Source organism: Molothrus ater, chromosome 4 (assembly GCF_012460135.2).
Source record: "Molothrus ater isolate BHLD 08-10-18 breed brown headed cowbird chromosome 4, BPBGC_Mater_1.1, whole genome shotgun sequence".
NCBI lineage: Eukaryota > Metazoa > Chordata > Aves > Passeriformes > Icteridae > Molothrus > Molothrus ater.
The window spans coordinates 27,664,353-27,688,149 of NC_050481.2; the positions used below are offsets into that span (position 1 = coordinate 27,664,353).

A 23,797-nucleotide genomic window follows, 5' to 3' on the forward strand; every position below is an offset into this window, starting at 1 on the left:
GCTCCAAAAATGTTCACTGACATAAATGCAAAATATTAAAAATTGAGGCTGGCAGGACACAATTTCAATGGTTTCAGAGTTTAATATGAAGGCCTAAGTCCTTTTGTAGTAGGTGCATAGGCTTACCTTGAAAAGAGAATTTCCCTATTGCAGTAACACAGGGAACATGTACTGTGTATTCTGAAAATATAATTAAGAATATGAGAGAAAATTCATTATACTTATTGCACATTGACCATCCTTATTTAACATTTCTAAATTCACTTAGAATCGTAGTATAGGGTTGCAATGTGCTGCTGTTGTTGTCAAAGTACTTGTGCAAGAAAAAAAGTACCACTTGCTTTTAAATTGCACTGAAAGGCACAAAAGGGTTTTTTTAGTGGTAGGCCAAAAATCTGGTGGACCAGAAAAGTATAAATCAGCAGAGCTTGCTGCCTCTTGCCTTATTAGCAGTGCTTTTCATGGAGGTGTTAACAGTTGCAAGTCTGAAATGTGTTCCAATGTCATGAGGTTTTTCAGCAGACTTGCAGGAATTATTAAAGGAAAATGCTTCTTAATGCTCTCATGACCTAATTCCCTGGTCTGTTTTTAATGGAACTGGGAATTCTCTTTGTTTTCCTTCCACCCCAGTGATAATATAAAGAGGCTTTTTGACTTTTCAGATTCTAGGTCAAACTTTTCTCTTGTGGGGGCAGGAGAAATAGACTTCCCTAATTCTGAGTCCTTCTGGAAAATTTAATCTGATCAAAAATGCTTTCATTTTCTCTTGGATTTGTAGTCAGCTTAGTTCTGTGTGATGATACCAGGAGCAAACTAGCAACATGTGGCATTTGACTCTGCTTTCACATGGACTGAGTGCAGCTTGCAAATTTAGAGTTGAGAAAAAGAGAAGGTCTGAGAGAACATCTCAGGTCTGAGAGAACATCTCATTACCTCATGTGCACTTAAAAATGGTGTGGATGAACTTGCTTTAAGAAGTCAAAATGCCGGGATGGGAACAACATAAATACGCAAGTTGTGTTTGTTTGGGGTGGTTTTGGGGATTGGTTGGTTGGGTGGGGTTTTTTTTTTAATCTCCTGCCTGCCCCAGTGCATTTTGTCTGTGCGCACCCAGAGCAGACTCAGCAACAGCTCCTTACCCTTTCCTTGCGCCTCATCTCCAACCTCTCCAGTGGCGAAGTCTGGGTTAAAGGATGGTGTGTAGCTTCCCTATGCATTCTCCCACAGTCATCGGAAAGGCAGCACAGAAAGCCTTTTTCGTGTGTAGCAGATGCAGTGAATCTCATGGGGGACTGGCTACAAAAGAGACAAAAATCTTCCTCCTGGGTGCCCTGACGGCTGTCCAGAGCCTTGGCTGGGCTCAGGATCGGACCCATCGCTCTCACCAACCTGACAGCACGGACCATGGCCCGTCTCCTGCCGCCTTTCCCGCGGTGCCCCATTCAGCAAGGCCTGCGGCAAGCCCTTGGGGGCATCCCCAGCTGCAGCTGCCGGCCTGGCGGAGCTGTGGCGGTGAGGGGAGGGCCTGTTGCGCCAGCAGCAGCATTAGCAGCGGGGGAGGAGGAGCCGCAGCCGAGCAGCGGGGCTGTCCCCGCTCGGGCCACGCCGGCAGAGGCTGAGGGGAGCGGGTCCCTGGCTGAGGCCCCGCTTTGCCGCGGGTGAGTGCTGTGCCCCCCTGGTCTCGCTGCAGCCCATCCCCTGAGCAGGAGGGGTGACCGGGGGTGCGAGTGGAGAGCGGGCTTGGCCGGCAGGAGACTGCTCCCGGGTCTACTTGGCGCCCTTTTGTGGATAATGATGGTTTGGGTGTTTTAATCGTTGTTTACTCTGAGTGCCGGTTGCTGCGGTGGGGTTTGCGGTATTTCGTGTGCGTGGCTTTCTGTACTTGCTGTGTGCAAAGCAGAGCGCTGACAGTCACCGACAGCTCCTGCTGTAGGCGTGCATGTGCTGTCCCTGTCAATCAGCTCTCCCTCACTACCCGTTCAAAAAGAACTGGAACGAGCGGATCTAGTGCAAACCTTTCCGCTCTCCATACGAGAAAAGTGTCTTTTACAGAGAGGTACTAAAATAGGTCTCTTACTGGCTGGTTTCCATGGGATAGGCCTTAACGCTGAGATAGAAATTCCTCTCAGTGATTTCTCAATCACTGATTTTTGTTGGCATAGAAGGTGGAATTGAAAAACCAAAACAACCTCCCTACCCCACAAAACACCCAAAATCTGTGAGTTTCCCAAAGACCCCTGCTGGCATAAGTACAGTAACTACTCACTTTGGTCCTGTTGATCCAAAGGACAGTTCTTGGAGGTAGGTTCTTGATCCTGCCAACAGGGTGAAGACCTGCCACAAACCAGATAAGGACGGCACTGTCAGGTTCGTCATTCATTCCCTGAAGCCATTCTTGTTAAACAGAACATTCGATATCCCTGCTTAGTCCATCTTGCCTGTCCCACACACTGCTGTGAACAGCACTTGCAGGAGCTGAAGCTGTGGCGAGGTGGACTTGCTCTTCTCAGAAGTATTAATTAACCAGTTAACTCTTAGAAGCATTAATTATTTTTGTGTCAACAGCTACGTGACTGATCTGGGATGTTGCCTGTGCAGAGCTGGATGGGGAATGATATCCTTCTGTCCTTTGCTTGCACACAAACCAAGTGCAAAATTAAGTATATAAAACCACTCTGGGAAAGTGGTCAGTGAAGGGAAGGAGGGAGGCACTGGTAGCTGGTACTTTCTGTTCCAGTTAGGAGGATTGGCATTTGTGGATTCCCAGTCCCAATGAGAGGATAAAAAAAACCAAATCAAAAGTATCACCAATGTCATTAAAAAGCCTAAAATTCTAAAACCACAACTATTTGGTTCTGCAAGTATTAATTAAAAATACAGAAAAGTACTGAAAATTGAGTAAATAAGCACTTTACCTTTAAATAGGAACGAGGGAAAAAGCAAAACTATTAACTTATAACACACTGAAAGTGTTTGCCTATAGCTCTGTATTCTGCTGTGCCTTGGTTATGCCTCAGGCCAGAGGCATAACCAAGTTGTTCATATCAGAACAGCTCAAACAAAACCTCATAGGTGTTAGAATGGCCCTTTTCTTTATGGTATCAGCCCTTCCCAAATATCAAATATTTCATTTTAAACTTGAGGCTTGATAATTGTGAGAATCGGCTCTGACTTCCTTCCAACTATCTAGCAAGGAAGGAATTTCTTGGCTCAGAAGTTCTGGGTAACTTCGCTGATGTTTTATATGGCCAGAGGAGTTTAAAAGACTTCAAAGAGATTTAGCTGATGGAGGATATGTGCCAGGCTTTGCTGTAAGAAAGAACACTATCAAGTCTGTCTCCAGATATATGTCTGCCCCCCTTGATGGCTCACACTTGTGAAACCACAGTAAATATGTGCACCAAAAAATATCTGACATACAAAACAGTGCACTGCCATATTTCTTGTTAGAATCTATGGGACAAGTAGTGGACCAGTTAGAGTTGAGCAAATACAATGGTAACTATCCACAATTGACTTGGATCTTACTTCCTACTCTGAGAAGTACCTCCATGGGATATAATCAGTAAAAAAAGAGCCATGTTTCTTCAGGCTTCAAGCTGTGAAAAGTCCTGATCTTTATTCAAACAGTCATCTTCACTTTCTTAGATACTCAGTCAATGTGTTTGTAACTAGTAGCATCTAGAGAAAACACATTGTTAAAATTCCTCTGAAAATCAACCAGGATCAATCAGGCTTAATTTAGGGGGAAAGTGTCCCCTCTTGAAGTTTTAGAAGCTATAGTTGTTCTAATTTCATTAAATGGTCACTTGCACTGATATGTACACAGGACCTGTGACACTTACAGAATGGTCCTAATGGTCCTGCTAAGTGGACAGCAATAAGCAAATAACCTTTAATATGTGCTGAAAGGAGGCACAAATAGATAAAGATTACAGCTGTGGTTTTAAGAAGGAATGAAGAGGTTAGCACAGATAATTGTGATTCTAAAACTTTTTTTTTTGGTTTTGTGGGTTTTTACTGGGGTTTTTTGTGCTTGAATTTCTAAGCTTAATACAGTTCTTCAGTTAGTTTCTGTCTCTTGTTCTTAGGCACAGCATACAGAGGGACACAAAAATCATTAAACTTGAAATTTGATGGGCTGAGAAGATTTTTCTACATGGTCTGTGGGAAAAGACATCACTGAGAAGTCATCCATTTGGAAAACAGTGTTTATTTGCTTCTCTGTAACTTTTCCCCCTTTATTTCTTTCTCTAGGTTTGCAACAATGGTAAGGGAAGATGTAAATGACGGTGAAGATTCTGAACCATCAGTGTGTGAGGGAAATGGCATGATTCCCATGCATGAGCAAAGTGAGGTAATTAACTAAGATCCCAAAGTATTATTCTAGTCAGAGAGAACTCTGCTTTCCTTTTCTCCTTTTTTAAGAATAAAATTCTTAATCTAAAAGGCGGCACTTAAAAGTAAGCATATAGTATTGAGTGTATCTCATAGAGATGTCTGTATGGCACATCTTTATGCACATGGTGATCACAGAATCATGGGGTAAACAAGTCACTCCATTCTGAAAGCTCATGAGATTTGTGTTCCAGTCATGACACTGAGTAAGGAAAAAAAAAAAAGATACATATATATACAGAGAGAGAGGGAGAGAGGAAAGAGACAGAAAAATAATCAGAAATGTGGAACTACTACTGGAGAAGAGCCAAACCACATTATAAGCAGAATTCCATGTCTACAGTATGACAATATGCTGACATGAATAATCATACAGGAAGGGAGATGATTAACTTGTCAAAAATAATGCTAAAATTAAGTGAGACATATCCAAAAATGGTCAAAAAGTGCTTTGCTTATGAATATGGATAAGTAGATGTACAAGTATAAGAGAACAGCTTCAAGGGAATGACTCCCAGTTACAGTATTTCTCCATCTCTACTTTGACTTACCAGCTTGAGCCTTCCAGCAATGGATCATGTGAGTAAAGCTTGTGCTGGCCAGCTGTGCTGTTTCTTTCATCTTTGTTTTGTTATTTTGGTTCCAGACTTTGCAACAGTAGTTATTAAGGAGTTATATTAAAAGTACCATCTCACTGGAATGATGCTAATCATTAATTCTATTGTGAAATCCAGTCTGGAAGCAGAATATTAACAAATTGTAGAAAATATTAATAAATGCTTAGTTGTGTATACAAGACAAGCTGAGCCTGGCCTGCTATTATTGTTTCTTCATCAAATATGCAAATATTTTTATTGCACAGGTGCTATATCTGTTGGGATAGGAGCCCTGTCAGGTGCAGATAAAAAGGCAAATGTCCTGCAATTTCTCACATACAGTTCTTGGTGCAATGCAGAAAAACAAACACAGGGCTAAAAATGCCAGAATTACATCAAAGCTGGGCATTCCTATAGTGGTTGTTCAGTTAATGTGGTTGCCTGTAGCCAGTGTGGATCCAGTGCATCTCAGCAGACTTCAGGTTGTGCTCACTGCTTCAAACACACACAGTGCCACTTCTGAGGGAGTCTCCTTGTTTGCCTTCAGCAGGAACCAACAGCAGGTGCCAAAGGTACTGATGGGAATGCACAAACAGAAGAAACTGCTCTCTTAAACCACTGCACTCAGCAACCTCCAGAGCCAACAGCAGGGTCTTCAATACCTGCAAGAACATGGAGGCAAATATTTGCTTGTCCTCCTCAGGGTTTACTGGCCCAAACAGTGACAAATGGTAGGTAAGAGACACAGAGTTTAATTAAAATGAGAAGTGGCGAAAGAAGTACTTGTTTCTCTGAATGGGATGATATCTGTCCACTGTCCTTGAAAATAATGAATGGAAATAGCTGTGTTTTACTTATCACACCATTGTTTGAATGTTTGAGCCAGAGGGGGAAAAAAAAGATGAAACAAATGTTTGAATGTACAGTTTTTGTTTCTCCAGTCTCATATGTTTACTATGGTAGGAATGTTTTTGCACTGCAAACTATTTTTATCAGAAGAAAGACCTCCTAATTTTTGTCTTGATAGTTTGTCCTTAGTACTACAGGCTTGCAAAGGCAAACTGGTCTATTTTATTTAGAATTTGTTCTAAACTGAGAACTCCCAAAAGAGATGCCTGGCTAGCTAATTATTTGAGATTTTTCCTAACAAAAGACATTTCACGTGTCTTTGATTGCTTCCACAGCCACTTGGAATTCTTAAGCTTTTATGTTTGGAAATCTACTGGTCTTCCTTTGCCCCCTGTCACTCTCAAGTAAGATTAAGAAAACTCCAATTTGAAAATGCAGGACATTTATTCAACACATTTTTTTCTTCTCCTTCAGTCTCCTGTTTTTTATGTATGCATGCCTGTTCTCGTTGGGCAACTGTTGGAACAGATTTGTGAACCTTGAAAGAGCAAATGTTTTCACATATTTTATAATATTTTCACACACTGTTCCCATAATATTTTTCAGGATTTTTCCCCCTCTGTATTATCCTGCTTTGATTGCTGTATCAAGGAAAGTATTTGTACTCCAGATGTCCAGAGACATGACCCTCTTCACAATTTTTTTCCCAGGGAAAACAATGTATTGCACAAACACATTCAGCCAAATAATTATGCTTCAATTATTTTAAAAATTAGACTGGAGCTGCATTCATCAGCTTGAAGATAGAGCCAGGCTATTCAACAGTAGATTTTACTGTGGTTCTGAAGTAGCTGAAAGAAGATAAGCAAATTCAAGATAAGTTAGTGAAAGTCTTTGCTTTAAGTTTGGAACCTGTGAAGTGCTTTTCACAGCAGACAAAGGCTCACTAAATTTATTTAATGATGTTCGTGTTGTTACCAATTTTAAAATACTTTAGCATCTATAAAATCAGAACATCAGTTTGGGGACCATCAAAGATTAACTACATTGTTATGAGTAAATTAATTTTTAAGGTAAGTTTTATTTCTAAAAGTCATGGCTAACGTTTTTCTTCAATAGCAAAACAAATATGACCTAACAGCAAAGTTGTTGCTAAGATATTATTAAGTGTTAATTATTTTTTGTTTTGTTCCAGTTGCATTTGTGGTTCTGGTTTGGGCTGTGGTTTGGTCCATAACTGGGGCTGAGTGTCTCCCAGGTGGAAATCTCTTTGGAATTCTGTTTCTTTATTTCTTTGCTGTCATCGGAGGTAAAATTTTTGGATTCATTAAAATAGGAACACTACCCCCTCTCCCCGCTCTTCTGGGTAAGACATCCTTCCTTCTTTTCTTCCTGCATATTTTGTGTTGTCAAGTAGTATCTGTATGGGTAGATGTGTTTGGATTGGGAACAAACAAACTGTGTCACATTCAAAATCTGTAGCATTTCCAAATGACTTTTTCTGGTCCTCCCTGAGAAGGTGCAAAATTCCCCAGACTGGCTCAGGTAAAATTACCCAAGGCTCTCTTCTTAATTCTTTGTGGGTCAGAGAACTGCTTGCCTACAGACTTAAAGTTTATTGTCTTTGGGGTTAATAATACCAAACAGGAATCTTAATCCAGACATCATTTTACAGTAATCTCTTTGTAAAATTATTGCTGAGCTGTTTCTTTAGTATCTCACACAATGAAAATGTTTCCCAAAGAAAACTTTATGACAATTCCCTGCTACTGGTAGTCCAAAGGATTTCTTTCTTCTCCTTCATCTCAAGATAATTGAAACCTGAGAAAATAAATTCACAACAAGGAATAGATCTTCTGCAGAGAGTTATTCTGATTAAATCATAACTTTTTTTTTTACATCAACACCCTATTTCATGTTACATAGAAATGCAAAATAGAAATGGGAGATGAAAATAATCCTAACATCTTTAGAATCTTTTCTGGTTTCTTTCCTAGAGGAGGTTTTATCCTCTACAATATTTTGAAGTGCTGTGATGTCAGTGGAGCTGGAAATGAAGCTCCAGGTTCTTCTCCACAGCTGTATGCTGTCCCCTTGCTGTGTTTAGTGCATAAATGAGTAAAGCTGCTGACAGACAGTAAAACTGCTTGGCAGGGTGGGCCAGGTGTGGCTCTGTAGCCTGCACAGCTGGTGCTGTGCCTCACACAGGAGCTCCTCACATGGCTCTGTCCAGACAGCCTGTGCACTCTTGTGCTGTTTAGTTTCACCAGAGGAAAGAAATTCAAATGAGAGGGAGGGAGGTTTTGCATATGGCATGCATGCCTGCAGTACGAACACGCAATGTCATATGCAGGGAGTCTGCCCTTTCTAAGTAAACACCCCTCTTAAACAAATAAAAGTATTTCTGACCATTTGGGTTCTGCTTGTTTGGGAGTTTTTTAATTACATCTGTATCTGAAAGTTACGAGTTGAGCATGAAACTGCTTGTCAGACAGGTAATACTGGACAGCAGAAACTTCAGCATGACAGCACATGTCTCTTGGGTTGTTTAGGACAGAGTTCATAGTTCTTATCCCCAGTCTTTGAGGAAAACTGGAGAAATCTATGACTCAGAAGACAAGCAGACAATGTCTACAAATATTCTGATTTTACATTAAAAATTCAAACCATATGCTCTTACATGCCTATAATCCACTTTTGCTAGGTCCAGTAGAGTGTAAGGTGGCTGGCTGAGCACTTAAGCACCTTATGGTGAGCCTCTCTCAGGAAAAAAGGAATGATATTGGTACTGAAACAACCATTTTAGGTGCACATTGCAGAGAGGTTTCTGCAGCAGGAGCCATGGAGCAAATCAATTAAGATATCCTTTGAGGTGGAGATTTTTGCTTTGTTAAATAGATTCCCGGATCAGGGTAGCTCCAGTGACTTGGACCTCATGCAAATGTTGCAAACAGCACGTGATCACACTGCCAGCCTCATATAATTGTCATAAGGTACCACAAATTAATTATGACACTGTTTTTTTTTCCCAAGATGTGGTGGAAAGAGCAATGTCTGAAAGTTTAGTGTCCCAGGACAAATCAAGTTCACAGTCAAGGCTCACACTGAGCTGGGACCAACCTGAGCACAGTGATTTGTTTTTGGGTTTTTTTAGTTTCCTGTTTCTAAACATGACTAATATAAAATTATGCCACAAAAATGTACCTTTGAATCATCAGGACTCACAATGAATCCTCTGTAGATCCGTATTTGAAGTCAACTTTTCCAGTACTTTTCCATATACTTCCAGAGCTGTGGCTTCAATAGCTTTGCAGGAAGTCTCTGCTTGGATAGTTTTACTAGTATTTGTAAAATGTTGTGTCTTTCAAGTAGCTCAAATAGAGAATAAAACAAAGTTTCTGATTTCCCTTCCCTTCTTTGTCCCCTCTTTGTGTAAGAGTCCTATTGCCAGAGCACTTGAAAATGTTTAAATTAGTCCATGATGAGCTGGTTTAGATTATATATCCTAGTGAATGCAGCATTATGGTTCCTGTGTTACCTGCATTTCTTATGCCTAAGAGGATTTTTAACAATTCCCAACTTCTGAGATAAATGCACAATATTAGATGATCTTCCTATTTTTATATTAAAATAAGCTAACAAGAAAAGAATCTAAGAATGCAGAGGTGTCTTTGCTTATGCTAAGTATGACCTGCACCTGGTAAACAAAGCTGAGTTCTTTTGACTCAGACTAAAGCTGTGGATCAGCATCTTGCTAATTTATTAATGACTAATTTATTAATTGATGACCTGCTGGGTTCTGAGGCCACTTTCACTGCTTTAAATGTGTTTATCTCTTCTCATGCCTCAGTCCCATTGTTAAAACATGGCTAATAATTTGGGATACAAATTATTTCTTTTTCTCTCATAAAAACATGATATGGTGTCTGTTTAAGTGTGCTTTTCTTGTGCAATAAAAAATAATTTGACAAGAGCTTATTTGTTTTGACTTAAGGGATGCTACTTGCTGGTTTCCTAATCCGAAATACCCCGTTCATCAGTGACTTTGTCCAGATAAACCTACGCTGGTCTGCAGCACTAAGGAACATCGCTCTTTCCATTATCTTGACCCGAGCAGGACTCGGCCTGGATCCAAAGGTATGGCACCAGCCATTTGTGTGTGGCAGACTATACAACAGCAATCAAAAAAACCTGAATAATTGGTTCCATTAAAAATATTGAACTGCTCGGTCTTGGAGCATCTGGAAATTAGATCATTACAGAAAGCATAATTACTGTTGTATAATTATATTCTATGGTAATATTGGTAGTTGGATTTGTACAGTAGGCAAGCAATAAAAAAAAAAACTGAAGAAAAAAATTTATTATTATTTTAATTTCCTGAATTTTGTGAGTGGAACATATGGAGGATGTGTGCACTGTCAAGGTCTGTCAGGAAGAGTTTACATTCCCTGACCAACTCTCTGTTAGTTTATATTGACAATTTGAAGCAATGCAAGGGATCCCCAGTCCTTGAAAGACAATGTTTTTGAAATCCCAACCAAACAAAAAAGTCCCCGTGGGACTTTTTTATACTTTTTTTTTTAATCATTGCCATTTTAATGCAAATATGTTAATTACAAAGATGAATCCTGCTGCACTACTGAAATAATGATTCTCATCACAATGAAGCCAATAGCAGTCCTGTGAACAAAAAAAAAGTCTCTGCACCCTGAGAAACATGATACTTCATAAATTGATGAAGGCAAGGTTTTGCTTATTTAAAATGAGCTGGCTGCAGTAAAGCTGTGCCATACTGTTGAAACAGCCTCCCTGTTGAAGGAACCACTCAGAGTTTATATAAAACTTAGATAAAGTGTGGTAGTTTAGAACATCTAAACTCATTTCTCTTAACCAAGAAAAACTACAGGGAAAAACTACATTTGCTACAGTTATTTAGGAAAATAAGGTTTTGTCAATATTGAAAAATATCTGTTGTCCTGTATTATCATCATCCTCTTTTCCAAGACATTGAGGCTTGTAGGAGCATGAACTCTGTGTTGTTAGACACAGTTTGGATGCCCAGTTCTGTGAGACTGCATTTCTATTTATAACAACTTTTTTTGCTGAGGGAACTTCATTTTTGACTTCTTTTTCTTCCATGTGGTAAGAAAACTGTTGCTTGGACTCTGTATGTGGCAATGCTTTGATGCAGTTACAATTTTTCCTCATGTAATTGAAACTCTGAAGACAAAGAAGTCAGTTTCTCTTCTCAGTCCTGATTATGCTGGGATAAACTGGACTGGTAAAAAATGGAACTCACTGATTTTTTTATTTCTTTTTTTTTTAATTTCATATCAAAATTAGGGACCTGTCCTAGCAGACTCATGTTTGTGACTGACAGTTAAAGCCAGCTGTTAGAAGCAAATATCCCAGTTTAGAAAACTTTTTTTTAAAAGTTGCTGAGCTCAAAAGGAGCTTAATTTCTGAATATCAGGTAAGAGACAGCTGAAAGATTCTTGGCTCCTTGTTGATGTAGTTCTATAACTTTTCATGATTTGTTCATAGATTTTGGGGCAATTTTGGGGGCTGCTCATGCAACTTCTGGGATTATAGTAAAATCTTTTGTGGATGGAGCAAATTACAAGAAGCCAAACAGAATTTTCTGTTACTCTTTCCTGTGACATTCAGGAACCTTATCAAACCTAGATTCACTGCCACACTTAAAATTTTATATCCAAATCCGGTTGGGCTTGGGCTTATCTCTAGTTTAGGCCATGTCATGTCCTATAGTGCAGCTCAGACAGGATTCTTTAACAAGCCATGTCAGATTGTAAATGTTTTTCCTCTCTGTAAAGCCAAGGGTTCTGACACTGTTGTGCCTGTATGATTGCAGGCTCTTAAGAAGCTCAAAGCTGTCTGTTTACGGCTTGCTTTTGGACCGTGCCTCTCAGAAACAGGCACAGCTGCTGTCCTTGCCTACTTGTTCCTGCATTTGCCATGGCAATGGGGATTTATATTAGGGTAATGTACTGCCTTTTCTCCTCTCTGACAAAAGCGCTGGTTTCCAGGCTGCAGCTCAGTGATCCAACTGTGGTTAGTTCTCTGTGCCAAGCAGAGACCTCAGTTCAGTGCCATTTGGGAAGCTGCACTCAGCCCCTCTGGTCTTCTGCTTACCCTTTATGTCTGGCTCTGTGGCTTATTTAAAGGTCATATTTTCAGTCTGCAGAGGAGTACTTGCATCATTACTTTTCTGTGTTTGTGACCTGAGCACTTGAAGAAAGAAGGATGGTGCAATCCGAGTCTTGAACCACATCAAAGGGGGCTTTTAGGGACAGCAAATTATACCACAGTTTGGACAATCTTCATACTGGAATTCAGAACTTCCATACAGAGAGATACACATAGGACAGCCTTCCTGTCACAAGTCAAGGACAAGGATATGGCATAATACATTCTAGAGTAACACCCTTGAAGAGAAGACCTTTTCCATCTAGTCCTGTCTAAATTGGTGGAGTTGGGCCAGACCCATACACTAGAACAAGATGGGTGAACTCCTCCTCTGACACATGCTGAATTTTATGAGAAGGAACTGGGCTGCTGAGTCATAAGCATGTCTAGACCAGGTTTCCAAATGGGACAATCCAGGCGTCTGTCAGGGAGCATAACTGGCCTGCAGTGGAAACTCCAGTTTTATCCTATGGAGCCTTTTACTTTTAATGTTACTGAGTTGGGCAGAAAGTAAGAGCTGATTGCAGATCTGCATAGAAATATCCCTGCGTGTAATTAGAGGGGAAAGGTTAGGAAAATGCTTTACATAAAGGTCTACTTATTTATACTTCAAAAGAATTAAGGTCAGAACATTTTGAAGTTTTTTTTAGTTCAGTGCTTTCTTTTTGAGATGCTGAACCTGTGTTTTTTCAGTTTTGTTCTAGGTGCAGTCTCCCCTGCTGTGGTGGTTCCCTCCATGCTGATTTTACAAGCTGGGGGATACGGGGTGGAGAAAGGTGTCCCAACTTTGCTAATGGCAGCTGGCAGCATCGATGACATTCTGGCTATCACAGGCTTCAACACTTGCCTTGGGATGGCTTTCTCTTCTGGTATGCTGGTTAATCTGTACATAATGAAATGCAGAACAGTGATATTTTGGAGAATGTGTGCTCTGTTATGGCTGACTGGTTTAATGGCATCTCATTATAAAAGTCATGTATAGCCTTAAATACTGAGATGGAAATTACCCATGTTCAAAAGTTGGTGTAACATGGTCAGCTCTGAGTTGTGGGTCACAACAACTTTTAGAGAATATTTTTCCCTGACTGCTCCCTTACTTGCCAAGTCTTGGCCCTGCGTGCCCAACATGATGCTTTGAAATTTCACTGAGTTTGGCAATGTTCTTACAGTGGCTCTTTCTCTGACTTCTCTTGCACACTTTCTTGGCATGAGCTTTCAGAGAAAGAAAGTTGCACCATCCAGTTCCTTCAGGCCCATAGGTTCCCTCCTGAACTCCTTTGCCCCAAGTAATTTAAAGCAGACACTGTCCTGGAATCACCTCATAGGTCTGGAGCATGGTTTGAGCGAAGCTCTGTGAATGGCTTACTGAATGTGTTTTCCTTTTGCAAAATAGGTTCTACTCTGTACAATGTGCTCCGTGGAGTGCTGGAGGTCACTGTTGGAATAGCAGCTGGGGGAATTCTAGGAATGTTTATTCGATATTTCCCAAGCCATGATCAGGTAAAAACCTAGTTTAAAAAAAAAATACAATCAAGTGATTCTTTGCTAAGGGATTATTTTCTTTAGTTATTAATTTCCAACTTCCTGTGAAGCTGGTTTTGGGGAAAGCTTTTTACAGTGCTAGCAGCTTCCAGATTGCAAACCTATCAAGTGAGGATGTGTTTTAAAGGTGATTATTTATTTACTGCACCAATAATAATGTATGATCTCATAGTCCTCCCTGATGGAAGTTAGGAACCCAGCTCACCATCCTGCTCTCATTGAAGGTAGTGGAAATGGAGGAAGGGTCTGATACCCATTTCAGACAGTAACATAATTCATTAGATTGATAAAGACACATGTACTTCTTTAGGATGTATCCAGTAGGATTAACAAAGCAGATGTATTAGAGGTTTTAAGTGATTGAACATATCGTAAGTATTAATTACAATGTGTTACTTTCCATAAAAATTACATCTATAGAAAGTGCTAGATGAATTTTCTATTGAGGGGTAATTAAATGAACAGAAAATTGTGGAAGAATGTAGATACACTCTGGACTACCAAAGTTGATATTCAGAGCATCTATTGCCCTCAGTGGCATCAAATTTGTTATTAAATAATGTAAGAAGTGTGATATGAGAGCTAAAGAGTTAGATAGAAATGAGGAACAATGGCAGATAACTGTCTGCTGTGAGACTGAATGAAATAAAACTAGATTATTCCTGGCAAATGTTTGACTTGTCCTTAAAAACATCTGGTGGCAAAGATTTCACCTTTCCTTGGATAAACTTGTAATACTTGACTACACAGGTAGAAAATCCTGCTATCAGAGAGTTGAGGCAGAGCTGCTGGAACAGAGCATCATGTTCCTTGTGATAAATATAGCCTAGTGGCAATAAGAACTTGGGTGTGCAGAGGGAAAAAATTACATTTTCAAAATTTGTATTCTTAGGAATTAATGTCTGAAAAAAATCCTCAATCGAACTGAGCAGTTCAATTCTACTTGGAAGCTTTGATTCCTTCAGAATTATTAATTTTTAATTTTCTTTTCAAGTTCTTAATTTCAAAATTAAGAGGAGTAACTTTTTTCCCCCATTTCTGGAAGAAATTCACTTTTTTCTCTTTTTCCTTGGCTGCAGGCATCTTTGGCATGGAAGAGATCATATTTTATACTTGGACTGTCCATGTTTGCTGTTTTTGGCAGCATCTACTTTGGCTTCCCTGGATCAGGAGGACTTTGCACATTAGTCTTAGCTTTTGTTGCAGGTGTGGGATGGTCTGATGAAAAGGTGAATGTTTACATAAGAAGCATACCATATCCAAAGTCTGGTGAATGTACAGCCTGACAGGAGCTTGAATTTCTGTCTGGAGTGGTAATGGTATATTTGTGAAGCGGTAGAGGGTGTACAGATTTAAAAAACAAACAAACAAGAAAAAAAAAAAAAACAAAACCCCACCAAACCAAGCAGCACATTGTACATTTGTTTTGGAAGTGTTTAGCATTTCCTGTGACAGAAAGTGACCATGTATGTCAGTAGAGCATTATGTCTGCCAATACAGAGCCTGGTGTACTGATTGAGAAATGCTCAGCTTTTCTTAGACATCTTAAGCCATATGAAGGAGACTTAGGCACTTGACAGTAGCAATCCAAAGCTTCAGTTCCCAGCTCTGGGAGTGTCTGTACACAGTCACTTTATGGTTAAGTTTACAAATGGGTGTCCAAGATGCAGTTGTGTACATGGCCTGAATACCCTGAGGGTTTGTTCCCTGTGGTTTGGAGGAGGTGAAATGAAAAGCAGTGATTAACTATCCTCTCTCATCTTTCCCAAATCTCAGCCAGCGTAATTTGGATAACTTAGAGAGCAGGGTGCACACAATAAATGATGATGTAAGGCCATACAAAGGACTGCTTTTTATTCACTTTCTCTTAGGCCTAGCCTACTTCATCTTACTGCTGCTGCCTTGCTATGTCTGACTGCCTCTTTTGCTTGATCCCATCTACATTTAATGTTTTGAGGGCATCTTTCTCTCCACAGCAATAGCTTTGTGACATTCAGTAGAAGGAGGGGAAGAAAAAGGAAAGGGGGTTAGATATAGTAGAGTCCATGTTATTATCCCCATCTTGACCCTGACTTTATAAAGATACCAAGGTTTGTTATAACAATGAAAAGGAACTAAGATTGTCCAATTTTAAAGGATGAAAAGCTCTTCTTGGGACTTAACTAGTTAAGGACATTACAACTGATAAAGCTCTCTACTGAAAAGCTTTTAAACCATTATAGGAGGAGGAACCTTAAAAGAGTATATGCAGTCTGTAAAGGCTTAGTTTAAATTCTTTTAATCTGTGAATGAAGCTTCATGACCTTAAGTATATTGATGTCAAATGCCTTAGCTCTTTTTTTCTCAGATAAAGATAGAGGTGCGTGTGTACTCAATATATTACCGAGGTTTTCCTGCTGAACTTCTCAAAGGCCACTGCCTCCCACTGTCCATGGTGGAAGGCACTTGACAAACACGGTCTACAGAGAACAGTGAACATTGGACCTATTCCTGTGGCAGTCAAATGGGCAGTAAATAGGCTGAAATCCCTAAAGAGGAGATTTCTGGGGGCTCTTTTTTATTTTTTTAAATTTAATTTTATTTTGCCAGAACTGAAAAGGGGGAAACAACAAGGAGAAATGAGGCAAAAAATGTTTACATATATATACACACACACACACACACACACATACATATATATATATATATTTCCACCTCATTTTCTCTATGGTTACAGAAGTTTTTGTGTTACTGTAACCTACCATTCCTTGACAGAAGAGCAAGAGGTGTTGCAGGATCAGTCCCAAAGAGAATACCAAGGATGGGACATGTCTATGCCCTGGATTAATTACTAAGTGACAGAACACTGAACTTATATTTTCCACACGCTCCTTCCTGAAGGTTCATTTGTTATTGTAGAACCCACTTAATTGAAAGACAAGTGCTATTTGATATACTATGTGTACCTTGTCATGGAAGTGGAAGATTCCTGTTTACTCTGGCAGCAGTTGTTTTAGGAAAATTGTGTAAAGTTCAAACGTGAGGAGAAAAGATGGGTTTGCCTTTATACACTATATTGCAGTGGAAAGTTCAGCACTTGTTCCTGCTATGTGATTTCAGACTTTTTCAGGCTGACTTTGCTCCTGCTGACATGGAGAGAGGCCTCTGACTGAGTGTAGCACGAACAGAGATCGTGACTGAAACTTGGGAGAGTCAGACTCTGCTCAGCTACAAATGGAAGAACATGTTTAGACATGCAGTTCCCAAAGGCTCAGAAACTTCATGGCAAAGCTGTTGAAATGACATCTTTCTAAATACTGAAAATCAACAATGCTTTATTTTCTTCCTCTTGTCTGCAAACTGCTCTCTTACTGTTCAAACACCAGTGCTTTTTATTTCTCCTCTCAAGACATCAAACATTTATTTACTAGGACAGCCAGACTCAGTCTGACCTTCAAAAGGTGTGCAACTGATTTTGAATGTTTTAGTATTAGGTCAAAGAAAGTTGAGCAATTCTGGATAATCTTTATGAAACATTTTCACTTCGTCCTATGATTACTTAACTGTTGTGTCTGGTTGGCCATCTTTATGTGAATTTACAGATTCATTTTGTTTTTATTGCAGAGAGAAATAGAAAAAATTGTGGCAGTTGCATGGAATATCTTTCAGCCTTTTCTTTTTGGTTTAATTGGAGCAGAAGTATCCATTACATCTCTTAGGCCTGAAACTGTTGGTAAGATCATTCACAAATTATTATCATTCATTCATTATCCAGCTTTCATTACTGGCTTCGAAAGAATCTCTATAAAGAAATCTAAAACAAAGCAGATTATGGCTGACCCCCCCAAAAAATAAAAAAAACCAGAAGCACCTATGCACAAAAGCACTGAGAAGTGTTTGTCTGTTGCAGGGCTCTGTGTTGCTATATTAGGCATTGCCCTAGTTGTGCGAATCATAGCAACGTTCCTGATGGTGTCCTTTGCTGGGTTTAATTTCAAGGAGAAGGTATTTGTCTCACTGGCATGGATTCCCAAAGCCACTGTCCAGGTAAACAATCCAACATCACTTTCATTCCAGGCTAAATCTATTTTCTTTAGCAAAGCTCCCTAACTAGTACAGCAGTAAGCGGGAAAGGTTCAGGCCCAATGAGAGCTGAATGTAGAATATTGACTGTTCATACTCGAAAACACTCTAACTGCTTGAAAAGTGTGTGGAGAACCTTCTGTGTGCAAGTGTTTTGCTTGCATCCTGGGCTTACTCTTTTTAATGACAGTGAATTGTATATATACCACAGGAAATGTAACCACTTCTCAGCCATTGCTGATTATTGTGCCTTCACATACAGATTCTGAGAACTCTCAAAGGTAAAAGCATTTCCCTCTTACACATAAGTGTCTGCAAGGACAGTCACATCCGAACTCAGAATGGGTTTCAGTTTGTGATTATTTTGGTAAGGAGTAGTCTGAGAGCCATATTAACAGAGATGCCTCTGGCTGGCTACATTCCTGCTCCTTTATTTCAGTGATTGTCATGTCATTTGGACTTTGCCTCAATAGCATGATTACTTGCAAACAAAAGTTAATAATCAAAACAGGCAAGGCTTATTACATTATCAGTGATATAAATTTTCAGAAGCTGCCACTAATTGACTATTGTCAGGATACATTCTCCAAGTGAGGCATTTTCACAACTGCAATACACAATATACTGGCCTGTTTAATTAATCACACATTCCCCAGAAATGTGGATAAAATGGCAGCTAAGTAATGTTCTTCACAGGAGGAAGCCACACAGATAAACTCATTAGCTTAGGAAATTCCAAGCATAGGCAAGTGAAAATTGTCCTCACAGGTGTAATACAATGTTTACTTCGCTATGTACAGCCTAAAAACAGGTTGAATGTATTAAAAATGTCAAATTTCTGTGAAATGTTGACTAATGATAGGTTTGCTTTTTTCCTCATTCAGTACTAAAGATTACTTTCTCCATCTCAGTAATGTTTTCTTCCCTGCAGGCTGCAATAGGTTCTCTTGCCCTGGATACAGCAAGACAACATCAAGATGAGCAAAAGGAAAAGTTTGGAATGGATGTACTGACAGTAGCTTTCTTGGCTATCTTGATCACTGCTCCAATTGGAGCCCTGGTTATCGGCTTGGCAGGGCCCAGACTTCTGCAGAAGGCTCAGACAAAGAGCAAGGAGGATGAGGAAGGTGCAGAGGTTGGAGAAGAGGCAGAGGCCTGTGAACCTTCGTAAGACGGACAACTGCAGCAGTCTGGTCCTTCAACCCTGACACTTCTGCTGTGTAAAGATGGCATGTCTGATCGTGCTGGAGGAACCTAAAACTATCAGTCACACCTGCTATTTTTAAAGCAGCCCTGGTGGAGTTCTATGAAATATTTTTATGTGAAGATAATGCCTTGAGATGAAATAGCTGAACATACAGTGAATAAGATGACCTGGCAGTGAGTCACTGAGAAGTTAGCAGTCAAGAGTTACTTGAAATGTGTGGGTGGTGAGGCCAAGGAGAGGGTCAGAATTGTTGAGGTGTGGAGTGGAGTCATGAGGCAGAATATAAGCAAAAAAAAATGGAGACTAATGTGAATAACTTCTTGATGGTTGAAACTGGGCTGTGAGATGACGAGTTATACAACTCAAAGAAAGCAACTTCAAAGTAAGTGGTTGTTGACACATAGTGAACAAGTCCTGCCATCAGTTAGTTAATGATTGGTGATTGATCAGTTGGTGATTCTCTCTCCTTCCTCAGTTGTGTTCCAAAACTTGTCTTTCCCTATTGCTGTTCTTCCTCATAGCTGATGCACTCCTTTGTGCCTTCAAGGACTGTCAGCTCTGGTCGTACAGCAACTGGTGCTCAAAGAGACAGTTGGGGTCATCATAGACTGGTAATAAAGATGTTGGTGCCAGCAGAAAAAAGGACGGAGCCTGATAATAAGATGAGGGTTGTGGGATGGCTATAAGGCCTGGGGGACGGTTGTATGGGATTGGGATTGCTGCTTCTTCACCTGTGTACCTCAGCCTTCACACAACATGATGTCAAGAGAGAGATGCTGTTCTACAGCCAGGAGTAACCTCTGTTGATCAAAATCCTACTCTTGCCTTTCAGGTTTGGTATCACTTGACAGATACCAGCAAATCTGTCTGGCTTCAAGGAAGTTGTTGGTAACTCCATTCTGAGGCACAGGGTCAGTACAGCATCCCTCAAAAACTGGAACTTACTGTGTTATTTTTTGGAAAGGCTATTAGATTGTGCCTGTAACTGAGGTGGACAACACTCTCCTGCAGATTGCTACACTACAGTTCACTGAACTCATTACTGCATCCTGTGTAGAATACATTTGATGGTGTATAGGTTTTGGCATTAGTAAGAACAAATAATTGCTATTTTAGCTTTTAGATTTTTAATATGCAAAACAAAAAAGATGTACAAAAATACTTTTAACTACTTAAATACTTCTAATGTTGACACTGTACTATTTGCGGAGAGTCATATGCCATACAGATGAGCTGTAGATGTAGCTTTACATGAATGCCTTTGTATAAGCCTTACTCTCTAAGCAAAAAGAAAATTTCCTGAGAAATACTTCAATTTCATAGCCTGCAGTTCCAGCACAATGATAAAAATGTCAGGAAATTATCTGTTAAGTTTTCCCCTAACAGTTATCAAGTACATTATATTTCTCTAACTGTGCACACTGCTGTTCTCTCTGCTTCCTCGGGATTGTACCATCTTCAGTTCACTTCAAGTTTGTCTCCTGACCCAAAAGGAAGATGCTTTCAAACTGCACCTGATGGGTTTGAAGCTGGAGCAATGGTTAAGGGTGCTGTGCTTGGTCTTTATTGTGACATACCTGGCCTCCTGTGCCTGTTCTTGCCTACTTCACGTGCACTCCTGGTGTCCACCTGGCCCAGTCCTGTTCAGTATCTTTACTGATGATCTGGATAAGGGGATTGAGTGCACTCCCAGCAAATTTGTGGACAACACAAAGTTGGGTGGCAGTGTTGATCTGCTGGAGGGCAGGAAGTCTCTGCAGGGGATCTGGACTGGCTGGATCAATGGCCTGAGACCAGCAGAAGGAGGTTCAACAAGGCCAAGTGCTGAGTCCTGCCCTTGGGTCACAGCAGCCCCAGGCAGTGCCACAGGCAGGGACAGGGTGGCTGGGAAGCTGCCCAGTGGAAAAGGACCTGGGGGTGCTGGTGGCAGCGGCTGAACATGGGCCAGGGTGTGCCCAGGTGGTCAGGAAGGCCAAGGGCATCCTGGCCTGTGTCAGCAGTGGTGTGGCCAGCAGGAGCAGTGACTGTCCCCCTGTACTGGGCACTGGTGAGGCCACAGCTCAAAGCTGTGTCCATTTCTGGGCCCCTCACTGCACCAAGGACATTGAGGTGCTGGAGTGTGTCCAGAGAAGGGCAATGGAGCTGGGGAAGGGTCTGGAGCACAGGTCCTGTGAGGAGTGGCTGAGGGAGCTGGGGGTGTTTATCCTGGAGAAGAGGCAGCTCAGGGGGCACCTTAGTGCTCTGCAGCTCCCTGACAGGAGGGTGTAGCCAGGTGGGGGTCAGACTCTTCTGGCATGCTGCCAGTGATACGAGAGGAAGAGTCGTAAGCTTTACTAGGGAAGTTTTAAGTTGGACATTAGGAGGAATTTCTTCACAGAAGGGGTTGTTAAACAGTGGAATGGTCTGCCCAGGAAGGTGGACTCATCTTCCCTGGAAGTGTTTAAGCAAAGACTGGACATGGCACTGAGAGTCGTGGTCTGGCTGACATGGTGGTCATAGGTTGGATTCAGTGATCTCAGAGGTCTTTTCCAACCTCATTGATTCTATTTTGTGAAATGCATGTAGTTTTAATAGGAGGCTAAATAATTGGAAATTGTAATGTTGGTAAAGTTAATTGACAAGGTGAGGAAATACAGTGTTCAGTTCATCAGTAGCTGTCTATAAAATAGTTCGACTTGAGTAAAACTTAAAGGAGTTCACTTTTTTGTAAAGCTTTATAAAAAGTAGAATCCTCACAGAGGGATCACTATGCCAAATTTGGAATGTGTTCAATAACAGAAGTGTGATGTTGTAAGGATTACAGCCCTTTAAATTTGGACACAACCTTAAGTACAAAAGCAAACCTCTGATGAAGAGCTCTTGTTTGTGATAGCCTCTAATACTTCCTCCCTGGCAAAACAGCATGTCATCAATGGGATTTGACTGTTCCTGTAACCTCAGTGTGCTCTCAGTTATACATTAGATCACTTCCACAATTCTGAATGCCTGAATAAGCTATACCAATGAAAACTTGCCATCTTTTTGTTAATCTGAGATTGAATAGATTTTTCTTTTCTTGCCATTTTATGTCCATATTTCTCATGAGACTCCTTTCCCCCAGCTTTTATTAAATCTTCAAAAAGTATCAGGTTGGAATTATTATAGGGACCTGTAGATCTAAAAATAAAAGCTTTAATGCTTTATAATGTTCCCTCTCCTTATCTTCCAGAAAGAAAGCATCTTTTCATTAAATGGTATGTCAGGACTAAGAACTTAAGAGACTGGGGTTTTTTAGTAAGTATCGTGACAGTTTCAGCTGCTTTTGAACAGCAACTAACTTTGAGATTAGATTTCAGTAAGAGTACAAGTGAAGCCTGACATTAAAGAACACCTCCTTTTTAACAAAAAGCCTTGAAAATCATTAATGAATAAGGTATAAATTCAAGCCAATTAAATAATTATGCCATGGTATTCTCTTATTTGCAGGAAATAAAATAAGAGCACAATGTGCAGTAACTGATAAGCCAAGTCCCGCTGTCATGCAGACATAATCACAGGCATAGTGTGGGGGAAGTCTGAGTCTGCTGTTCCAGAAGGTTCACAAGAACCTCTGCAGCAGAAAGGTCTGACAGCAGAAAGTGTTCCCAGCAGCCAGCATCCAGCAGTTACAGCAGGCAGCATATGGGAAAAGACAGAAATTGTCTATCTATCTGCAAGCAGGGAGTCCAGCAGGCCAGGGGATGTAATGATGATGTGATTATAATCACTGCTTACTCTCTCTTTTTCAGCCAAACTGAGCTTTTTATGGAATTTAAACTGAATTCTAAAATTAACTGTGAAAGAGTCATGGTGTAATACAGCCACAAAATGGATGATAGTTTCTGTATCTTGCTTTTTAAATAGAGTGCAAGAGATCAAATTTTTGGTCAATTGCACTTCAGTTATATTTACTTTGTCTAGTAGTTGCCCCGAGTCAGACACCTTTCTCCAAACCTATTTTACAAGTTTATTTGTATTCTATTATAACCATGTTCAAATTAATTATGAAAAGACAGGAAAACATTGCTGTTCTTGTAGAGTAAATAGGTGTCACAAAATGCTGATTTCAATTTCCCCAGATTTTCCATCAACACTGAAGACCTGGTCCTATGACCTCCATTCCAGTCTTTATTGGTATTTAGGGCAAATTTATTCCTGTGTATGGAGCTTCCCAATTAGATTAGAAAAGTCAGATAATTAGTTCAACTTCTCAGTTGCTGGTGAGACACAGAGTTGTACAGGCACTTCAGCTTTTAGCTATCTATCTCTGACTTCAGATAGAAAAGATTAGTAAATTCTTTGAGATTTTCTATAGGAAGTTCTGTGGACATGAGAGAGTATTACCTTGACAGATTTTGAAATCCAAGGAAACTATGACTTATCTTGCTTGTGATTCTTATTAAATTATCTTGTGGAAATTATAAAGTGTGCTTTCTACAGAAGAACTGTGACTTGCTCTTGCAACACTACAAATTTGTTCCATGCCCTTACAGATATAAGCACAAACAAAAAACTGTCCCTCTTTATCCTATAGCCATGTCTGTAGATTGCTGTTAAACTATCTCATCTAAGAGCAAGTAGGGAGAAAAAAAAAATTCCATCTTTAACACAGCTTGATTAAGTAATGAAGAGGTTAAACCTTGTTCTTCTCTTCAAGGAGTTTTTAGGGAGAAACAAAACCATGTTGCTGTATTACTCACTTTAACAAGGTTTCCCTTAATTTAACAGGTTTGGTTGTGATTTCAGAGGAAACCAATCTGTTTGAATACAGAAGTATCCTGATAAAAGCTGGAAGCACGTACAGGCCTGTGTCTAATAAGTCTGCTATAGTAGACTGTGGTTTTTAGACCCTGAAAAAAATGTCAAAGACAGGGCTTTACATTTCACAGTAATTTCTTCACCGAACCCAAGAATT

At 40.2% G+C, this 23,797-nt stretch overlaps 1 protein-coding gene across 1 annotated transcript; it reads left to right on the plus strand.

The window, feature by feature from the left end:
• Positions 1-1,526: 1,526 nt before the first annotated feature.
• Positions 1,527-23,300, plus strand: SLC9B2 (solute carrier family 9 member B2). The gene is made up of 12 exons (XM_036381761.2): positions 1,527-1,658; positions 4,258-4,357; positions 5,542-5,725; positions 7,039-7,209; positions 9,838-9,980; positions 11,719-11,846; positions 12,747-12,922; positions 13,447-13,553; positions 14,675-14,824; positions 17,199-17,307; positions 17,485-17,621; positions 18,589-23,300. The coding sequence occupies exons 2-12, from the start codon at positions 4,268-4,270 to the stop codon at positions 18,826-18,828; spliced, it is 1,635 nt and encodes a 544-aa protein (XP_036237654.1). The 5' UTR covers positions 1,527-1,658; positions 4,258-4,267; the 3' UTR covers positions 18,829-23,300.
• Positions 23,301-23,797: the final 497 nt, after the last annotated feature.